Source organism: Phoxinus phoxinus, assembly GCF_949152265.1.
Source record: "Phoxinus phoxinus genome assembly, chromosome: 4".
In the NCBI taxonomy this organism is placed as follows: domain Eukaryota; kingdom Metazoa; phylum Chordata; class Actinopteri; order Cypriniformes; family Leuciscidae; genus Phoxinus; species Phoxinus phoxinus.
In genome coordinates, this window is record NC_136879.1 from 8,977,630 (window position 1) to 8,988,409 (window position 10,780).

The following is a 10,780-nucleotide window of genomic DNA, read 5'->3' on the forward strand; positions in this document are numbered from 1 at the left end:
TGGGTTTCCCACTCACACCCTCACCTGTCCCAAGACACTTGCAATCCTAAGGCAGAGCAAATTAACCATGGCTTGTTAACAACAACAGCACAATACATTTCAGCTAAGATGTGTGTATTAACTTTCTTTCTTTGTATTTTTTTTTTTTTTTATGCCTGTATGGGAGTTACCTTCCCCAGCAGACCCATTGCTATAAAAAAGCAGAAAAGGGTACATGAAAAATGTAAACCTTAAATTATAGTTAAAGGTTTTAACCTTATAGTTAAAACCTTTGTAGACGTAGCTTGCATGACAGCACTACAAAAACACATAAAAGTAAAACCCCATTGCCTTATCTACTGCTTTTATTATTGTTGTGGGCTTTATAGGGTGAGTGATATTTATTATAATACACAAGTGAGAAAGACTAGTGCAAATATTACAATAAAATAACATTTTATTGATTTAATTGCAATTTAATAAATGTAGCTGTCTGCTCCTTGCTCCCTGAAACAATTATTAAACTAAATATTAGCACAAGTTTTGCACCATCTTACAAATGAAGCCACGCAATGGTGATGAAGGAGTTAAGATGAAGTTTATAAGAAAGAAACACTTGTGTGTGAGACAGAAGATAAGGCTTCTACAAGTGTTAAATTCATGAAAAGGCACTGTTTTCAACATGCCTGATGCTTCGAATGTTTTCCTGAAAAAAACAAAACAGCTGATGCATTTTACATTTTTCGGAATTTACGCAATGTTATTCAAATTGAAAAACCCCAATCTAAAATCCCATAAAAACAAACTGTAATGTAATGGGGTGAATGCAAAGACGCGCACAACAAGATATTAAGCCTCATTCTGTGTTTTCACCATCCAGGGATTCTGGCGCCTCCATAACGTCCAGGGATTCTGGCGCTTCAATTGGATCTGCGGTCTGAACTTCCTCAAGTTGTTGAAGACGCAGCACATGATTGTTTATGTGCTGGACTTTAACTGAAACGGGTAGTTGCTGTACCAAGTCATTAATATTTCCCATGTAAAAATGACTTGGTACAGCATAATCCTCCATCTCACTGTCCAAAAGTATGATCATATTGTCTTCTTCAGACACACCGATTATCGTCAACACTGCATCAACGATCTGCCGCTCCACAATCTGGTGGGGGAAAAAATCCACACTTAGGGTTAAGGTCAGTGTTACAGTTCAATTCTTATAAACAGTGAGAATGTATCTACATTGAAATTTAATTAAAGGTGCTGAAAATTAACCATGGTTTTACTAAAAAAAAAAAAACATGTTTACTATAGTTAAACCATGGTTAACATAACCATAAATTAACCATGATTTTACTCTAACCATTGTTTAACCATGGTATTTGTAGTAAAACTGTGGTTATACAAATGGTAATCAGTTTGACAAAAAGCCATTCTTACTACACTTTTAACATAATAAAACCATGGTTAATTTTCACATTTGTATGTATTATTATTCCCATGGTGACGTGTCATGCTTGACATGTGACACATCTCACAAAAGCACTGTATGACTGAAGTAACTGTGCATGTAATTACAATTAATTATAACGGGGGTTTTTTATACAAGTAGTTAAAAAACAACCTTTTAAAGCACTTTGCAGTGGATGTCCACTGGTGCAGAGCGAGTGTTTTCAGTTAATTGGACATTGCCAGAAAATGTACTCCTGACAGAAAAGTATGCAACTATAAACCTATATAAAGGCCCAGTCATACAAAAAAACAACAACATTATATACTGTATATAATATGAAATATATATTAGTGAATTATATACACAATATATATATATATACTGGGAATGTAAATTTAAAAAAAAAGTCAGTATGTCTTTTTTATGTCTTAACAATAATTGTAAATATTTAAAATAAATCTAATATTTATGCTGCTTTTTACTGCAGGCCAGAAGACATCCATGCCAAGGGTATGAACATTGGGATTGTAACTATCGATGTATTGTAAGATTTTTTTTTTCTCCTCTTTGGCTTAATTTAGTTCACCCTTGGACTGGGTATCAATATAGATGTCCTGATTTGATTACGATTCACAAGATCTCAATGCTTGCAATTTTTTTTATTATTATTAATGACTGTTTACTTGTCTTTGATAAATCTTTTAAATTTATATGCGTTTACCTTGACAGTCGTATAGTTTGAAGAGTCAAATTTTCCTCCTCCATTTGGTTGAATATTGCCTTTTAGGTGGGTGACCTCCACCTTATTGCCGACATACAGCTCCACCAATGCTTCTTCTCTCCATAAAGAGATGTTGTACAGTTTTGTCTCACATCTCAGAGAAAGGTCCAGGATTGGAATATTTGCCCGAGTCATCCTGGCCACTTGCACCTGGAAAATAACAGACAAGTGTCACAGATGAGTGTTTCTCAGTCCTGGTCCAGGTATCCCCAACACTAAATATTTTATGTATTCCAATCAAGATTAATTCACCTAAATTATGTATCTCAAATAAGGCTGTTATGGTACTCTAGGACTGTGATTGAGAAACACAAGTATAATAGCTTACATTTACCTAGATTAAGTAAACCAGGATAATGTACTAGATATTAAATTATGCTTTTAAATTCACTCACCTTTTCTACAGTTCCCTGCAGACTCCAATACCCAGTTGAACTGAAAATGTGCTCTTCTTCCCAAGTTGCAGATGGGGAAGGAGGACAGAGAGCCTCCTTAGCAGTTTTCTCTGCCTCCTCTGTTATGGCCAATGTTGAGGTTTTACATTTTCTTGTGTCACGATTGACAAAGATACATGGCCGGCCATATCTTTTGGAGAGGGTGAATTTTTTTTTATAACATATGACCCACCCTCTTCAAATTCAGGGTCACTGCCATTTTTAATTTACATAAATTAATTTTGTCCACCCGTTAGGACAGAGAGCGTTGTAACTTTGTATGTTCCAACATCAATTTTGTTGTTATTGGTAACAAAGGTTAAAGCCTTTTGGCTTCTGCGGTTACCCACACACTTCAGTTTAAGTGGTGCTGGCCGACTGTAGGGGGTCGCCATCCTAAGAGTAATACAACAACAACAACAAAATGTATGGTTATAACTTTCATAATGTTTTCAATGACTTTTTAAAACACGAAAATATCATGACAGAAATTACTTGTGTATATACCTATAGCATTATTACTATTGATAGATTTTTCTTTCTATATTTCTATTACTGTACTATTGCATAATTTGTTTTGTTTTCTTTATATTGTGTCATTTCATTTTTGTGTAATTATCTTTTTTTACTTCATAATTCACAGGAATTTATTTATCCATTCATGTACTTGATTTATTTATTGAAAATCATTGATAACATTTGAAGTAAAGTTTTACCTCAGAAAATGAACTCAACCCATAACCCTATAGACGGCCCCTTTTCCAATCCCTGACAGAATGTTTTATTTAAATATTTACGTCACAAGAAATTTCTTCACATAATTAATGTATTAATTGAAAGTTGATTAAAATTTCTTGTGAAGTAAAAATGTACCTCAGAAAATTACATTTCCTGTCAGGAAGTGGAAAAGAGCAGCCTCTGACAGGATCCTTTTTTTTTTTTACTTCATACTCTGACAGGATTTCTCTATTTTTTTACTTCATATTTCACAGGAATTTATTTATTTATTTATGTAGGTGATTTATTTATTGAAAGTCGCTGATACAATTTCTTATGCAGTAAAGATTTACTTCAGAAAATGAACTTTACTGTCAGCTAATGGAAAGGGAACTTTCTGACTTTTGTTTCTTCTAATTATTTTTTTTAATTAACATTTCTACATACAGTGTTTCAGACATGGTTTCAGAATACATCAATACATTTTATAACTTCAATCTCACCTTTAAAATCAGCAGGGGAACAATAGCTCCTTCTCTGGTTGTAGTGGTGGAGGACTGCTGCGCACTGAAGTAGACTGGCTGTGCGCATCTTTTAAGGACTCCTGCTGCGCGCACCCTTTGTGAAAAGCCACAACAAAACGAAAAATGTACAACACAAAGAAATAAAGCCACAACACAACGGAAAATGTACAACACAGTGGAAAAAGCCACAACACAATGGAATATGTACAACACAACGAAATAAAGCCACAACACAACGGAAATAAGCCACAACACAACGAAATAAAGCCACAACACAACGGAAAATGTACAACACAACGAAATAAAGCCACAACACAACGGAAAATGTACAACACAACGAAATAAAGCCACAACACAACGGAAAATGTACAACACAACGGAAATAAGCCACAACACAACAGAAAATGTACAACACAACGGAAATAAGCCAGAACACAACAGAAAATGTACAACACAACGAAATAAAGCCACAACACAACGCAAAATGAACAACACAATGGAAAATCTACAACACAACGGAAAATAAAGCCACAACACAACGAAATAAAGCCACAACACAACGGAAAATGTACAACACAACGAAATAAAGCAACAACACAACGGAAATAAGCCACAACACAACGAAATAAAGCCACAACACAACGGAAAATGTACAACACAACGAAATAAAGCCACAACACAACGGAAAATGTACAACACAACGAAATAAAGCCACAACACAACGGAAAATGTACAACACAACGGAAATAAGCCACAACACAACAGAAAATGTACAACACAACGGAAATAAGCCAGAACACAACAGAAAATGTACAACACAACGAAATAAAGCCACAACACAACGCAAAATGAACAACACAATGGAAAATCTACAACACAACGGAAAATAAAGCCACAACACAACGGAAAATGTACAACACAACGGAAATAAGCCACAACACAACAGAAAATGTACAACACAACGGAAATAAGCCAGAACACAACAGAAAATGTACAACACAACGAAATAAAGCCACAACACAACGCAAAATGAACAACACAATGGAAAATCTACAACACAACGGAAAATAAAGCCACAACACAACGGAAAATGTACAACACAACGGAAATAAGCCACAACACAACGGAAAATGTACAACACAACAGAAATAAGCCACAACAAAACTAAATAAAGACACAACACAACGAAATAAAGCCACAACACCACGAAATAAAGCCACAACACAACGGAAAATCTACAACACAACGGAAATAAAGCCGCAACACAACAGAAATGCTCCCGACCACTAGAGTGCTCTCGGAGCACGGTAAAGTTAGTTTTCCTAGCCTTTGTTCTATACAGAGTCAACAGTCTTAATATATCAATACCACGATTAGTTTTAACAGTGTAACCATTGTATATCGACATAAAATATTACTTCAAAATAACCTACATGCATTATAGCTGCGTATTTATAATCGAGAATGCTTGGACGCGCTAACCACAGCGCATGATCCATAAGGGAACCTCTGGCAATTCCACCAATGAAGAAGACTAGCTATATGCTGAATTATTGGAAAAATGTTGTGTAAATAAACATCTAATTTGTTATAATATAATTTGATAAATAAAAATAAAAACCATTTGGTGAATTGCAGAATTACAGGAAGGCACAATTCCACCTGTAATAAGTCAGTCTGGTCTACCACAGGCTTTGTGACATGAAAAAAAACAACAACCTTGATTTACAGTAGGCCTAATGTTTTTACAAAAAAATAATCTTGTACTGTGCATACAGGGAGCTATTGGCACAATTTCACCTGTTGTAAGTCAGTCTGGTTATAGGAACTACAACCTTTGAAACATGATAAAAGAAAAAAAACTTTACTTAAAAAAAAATGTGTTTACTGTAAATACATGAAGGGTATCGGAAAAAAGTCACCTGTATTAAGGCAGTCTACTATCAAATACAATCAAGCTTTGGATTTTGAACATGTCTGTTTTTGAATGTTAATTAATACAAATTATAAGTTTTAACAATTCGGAGGAATTGGCAGACGTTCCCTGGATCATGCGCTGTGGTAGAGCGTCAAAGCATTCTAGAGTATAAATATGCAGCTATAATGCACGTAGATGATATTGAATTTATAAATGTCGTTATACAATGGTTAGCTACACACTGTTAAAACTAATCGTGGTGTTTATATATTTTTTAGACTGCTGACTCTATAGAACAAAGGCTAGGGAAACTAACTTTATCGCGCCCCGAGAGCCCTCTAGTGGTCGGGAGCATTTCCGTTGTGTTGTGGCTTTATTTCGTTGTGTTCCGTATTCCTTAAATGTCTTTCTAGTTTGAACTTGCCGTGCTGCTAATAAAATATTTCGTCTCACATCAATATTTTGTGTATAATTATTTACTTATGTGACAAGTAGCTGTGTAATAAGCTGCTTCATGTCGGGGTCCTGATCACCCTGTCGGGGTTTATTCTGAGATAACAGACGGCTGGATGTATCCCTTGCTTAAAATATTAGTTTTTAATTAAATGAGAGCTTTCTGTCTCTCCATGGAGATCCAATGCAATTTACACATTCAAGGCCCAGAAAAGTAGTAGACATCATTAAAGCGATAAAACCCATAAAACCTTCATTCATATTCAAATGAAGATATTTTTTATGAAATCTGAGAGCTTTCTGACCCTCCCATAAGCAGCAGCGTCACTGCAACAAGACATCGTTCAAATAGTCCATGTGACTCCAGTGGTTCAAATGTAATGTTATGAAGTGACGAGAATACTTTTGTGCGCAAACAAACAAAACAGAAATAACGACTTTATTCAACAATCTGTTCTCTGCAAGTCAAGTGAAGACATCTTCATTTATATAGCGCTTTTAACAATGTAGATTGTTTCAAAGCAGATTTACAGTAATAAATGTATAATTTAAGGTAACAGAGATTGTTTTGGCTTCATAGCGGTTCTTGAATAAAGATATTTTCCAGCTTAAGTTTGTTTTGATTGATTCACTTCCGTTGCAACGATCATTAGTTATTAAATTAGAGACCGCTACGACGACACCGTTCTCTCTACACAGACTTTAAATGCAAACCTGTGAGAAACGCTGATGGCGCTCACGTGCGCATCAAGAATTAATTCTATAGTTATGCGCATTTGAATATATTTGAATATATTTCCCTACAAACCAAGCCTTAACAAACTACTTGTCTGGCCTTAAACATTTTTAGACAGAATTTTATCACTTCGGGGTAGATACGCGAAACCGAAATTAACCCGACAACGCTTTATCTGTAGAGTGGTAAAGGGATCCTCCATAGGGAGAGGCTAGTTGACACTTCAGCACTGCGTTGTCATCTGGTCCAGGCGAAGGTTCTTCGTCAGATCTGGATCCGGCAGGCTGCGGGAAAACCTCGGGATAAACAAAGACACTAAAATTAGCGTAGATGCCATTCTTCTTATGATGTAACGAGTACATCAGGATTTATGGGAAGTGTTCCCAGTTCTGGCTGACCTAATCTATGCAGCCTAACATTGAGTTATAGAAGTCTATAATGCATTAGGTGAATGCTAGGGCAAAGAGATGTGTAATCTAGCTTTGAACTGACAGAGTGTGTCTGCTTCCCGGACAATGTTAGGAAGACTGTTCCAAAGTTTTGGTGCTAAATAGGAAAAGGATCTACCGCCAGCAGTCGATTTTGATATTCTAGGTATTATTAACTGGCCGGAATTTTGAGATCGCAGTAGACGTGAAGGACTATAATGCGTTAAGAGCTCGCTCAAGTACTGCGGAGCTAAACCATTTAGTGCTTTGTAAGTAATCAGCAATATTTAAAAATGTATACGATGTTTAATAGGCAGCCAATGCAGTGTTGACAGAACGGGGCTAATATGGTCATACTTCCTGGTTCTGGTAAGAACTCGAGCTGGTGCGTTTTGAACTAGCTGTAGTTTGTTTGTTAAGCGTTCAGGGCAACCACCCAGTAGAGCATTACAATAATCTAGCCTTGAGGTCATAAACGCATGAACTAATTGTTCCGCATTTGTCAATGAGAGCATATGGCATAATTTAGATATATTTTTAAGATGGAAAAATGCGGTTTTACAGATACTAGACACGTGACTTTCAAATGAAAGATTGGTATCAAAGAGCACACCCAGGTTCCTAACCGACGACGAAGACTTAACAGAGCAGCCATCAAGTGTTAGACAGTACTCTAGGTTATTACGTGTGGAAGTTTTTTGTCCAATAATTTGAATATTTTCGAATACTTTTTTTTTCCAGAATTTGGTACGGTCTAAATCCGGAATGAAAATCCTTGCAGATATAATTTCTTTCTAGAAAGGAACACAGTTGTGAGGATACTGCTTTTTCTAGTATCTTTGACAGAAAAGGCAGATTCGAGATCGGCCTGTAATTGACTAATTCTGTAGGATCAAGTTGCGTTTTTTTTTTAACAAGCGTTTCAATCAGCTTAAAAGGTTTTTGGTACGTATCCTAGAGACAAAGATGAATTAATTATATTAAGAAAAGAATCTATGACATCTGGAAGCATCTCTTTCAGTAGCTTAGTCGGTATAGGGTCAAACATTTGAGAAAATTCTTCCTCTCCTATAGCAATAAATTAATAGAATTTTTCCTAAGGGAGACTACAATTCACTTCCTGATGCGATAGTGTATTAGACGGTTGCATAGTTATAATTTTGTCCCTGATATTATCAATCTTATATATATATATATATATATATATATATATATATATATATATTAAAACTAAATAAAAATAAATAAATAACACTCCAGGTCTCCTCACCAGTCAAGTAACTGAAAACTATGAAAGCCGTGTGACTGGCCAACAGGTAAAAAAAAAATAAAAAAAAAGAAATTATTCCCTCTGATTTTATATTTCATTAATAAAGTTTGACTACTCGCAGCATTCTTGCATGCGCTTAGAGCTTGTGTGAATTGCACGTATAAAATGAAGTTAACGAACAACCTCGATGCCTGATCCATCAGGAAACGCCATAGGGCGCTGAATTTCACTGAGCTTCATGATGAGTTTTCCTTTTGCCTGAAGAAGCCGTTCGCCGGAGATGTGTTATAAGATCGGAGCCCAGATAGCACACGTACATCGCGGAGACGTCTGTGAAAGATCGGAGCATCTGGTAAACATCGCGTTCGAACGACCGTTTTTAATAGTTACTGAGCCGTCTTCCTTACCTCTATAAGATGTCTATACGATGAGTCTTCAACATTTGAAATTGCATGTATCGAGCAGATCAGCAGACGCGGCCGGCAGTCTATTATCACGTGGCTTCGCAGTGCCACTCGCATGTAAACACGGATTTTTAAAAAAATATTTCGACAAGCATTAAAACCATTGTTGCATTTTTCCCTTACCAGTACATGTGACAACAAAAACAGTAGTTTTACCTTTATTAAGAGATTTTGCATTGGTAAATGCAGTTTCACTGATCCATTTTGTCTTACAACATTAATATTTACGAGGGATATTTGTTTTATTATTCTGTACTGAAAAAAAAAGGTAAGGATAAATACAACATGGATTTATTTAAATTAAGCTTTCAATAATTTAAATGCAACTTTATCCTCTTACTGGATACAAATAAGAATATATAAATAAAACTCCCAATGAGCAAGACAAAGGTGGCAAATGGAAATGGTAAGGAAAACACTTGTATGTATGAGGAAGAAGCCTTCGGAGGAAACAATATACAAATGTTAATTTGATTCATATTACCTCACAGATTTAATGCCATTTACTTTCCAGAGAATTGATTCAACTTTAAACCATCTTTAAATATATATATATTTTTTTTAAATTAAAGGACAATTTAATCTAGTAACTGCTGAATAGTAACAAATAAGGTTTAGTAACTACTCTGGCTTTCACTGATGACTTGGTTCTGATTGGAGGATCTTGGAGCAATATGAACCACACCTTGCTCCTGCTGGACGAGTTCTGTCAGAACACCTACGATAGTTCCCTTCTCTAGGAAGTGTTGCAGCTACCCTAATACCGGTCTCAAAGATTATAATGAGCTTTAATAGAACAATCCAAAACATTTGCAATGAAAAAGGAACAGATTGTGCATGGCAGACACTGGTTATTGACTACATATTTATTATTTTATTGCATATTTAAAGGGTTAGTTCACCCAAAAATGAAAATAATGTCATTAATGACGCACCCTCATGTCGTTCTAAGCCCGTAAGACCTCCGTTCATCTTCGGAACACAGTTTAAGATATTTTAGATTTAGTCCGAAAGATTTCTGTCCCTCCATTGAAGCTGTATATACAGTATACTGTCCATGTCCATAAAGGTAATAAAAACATCATCAAAGTAGTCCATGTGACATCAGTGGGTTAGTTAGAAGTTTTTGAAGCATCGAAAATACTTTTTGGTCCAAAAATAACACAAAATAAGACTTTATTCGGCATTGTATTCTCTCCCGGGTCTGTTGTCAATCTGCGTTCAGGACTCCGCAGTGACGCTGCTGGCGTAAGACGCTGATGACGTGTTATCTGGTGCGCCCGAGCTTCGTTTACAGTCTGAGGAAGACGCACGCTATATTCAAGCTATTCTACATTGTTTGCGTGGATATCATTTTTTTAATGGTGCGTAAATGTGCATGTCGCGGATGAGACACTTTTACAGCGTGCGTTTCCCTCAGTCTATAAATGAAGCTCGGGCGCACCAGATAACACGTCATCAGCGTCTTACGCCATCAGCGTAACTGTGAAGGATTGACAACAGACCCGGGAGAGAATACAATGCTGAATAAAGTCTTATTTTGTGTTATTTTTGGACCAAAAAGTATTTTCGATGCTTCAAAAACTTCTAACTAACCCACTGATGTCACATGGACTACTTTGATGA

The 10,780-nt window shown here is 35.9% G+C and overlaps 1 protein-coding gene across 1 annotated transcript; it reads right to left on the bottom strand.

The window, feature by feature from the left end:
• Window positions 1–334: 334 nt before the first annotated feature.
• LOC306997286 (uncharacterized protein) lies at window positions 335–2,708 on the bottom strand. The gene is made up of 3 exons (XM_079610523.1): window positions 2,606–2,708; window positions 2,151–2,360; window positions 335–1,138 (listed from the first exon to the last, which is right to left on the bottom strand). The coding sequence occupies exons 2-3, from the start codon at window positions 2,343–2,345 to the stop codon at window positions 836–838; spliced, it is 498 nt and encodes a 165-aa protein (XP_079466649.1). The 5' UTR covers window positions 2,346–2,360; window positions 2,606–2,708; the 3' UTR covers window positions 335–835.
• Window positions 2,709–10,780: the final 8,072 nt, after the last annotated feature.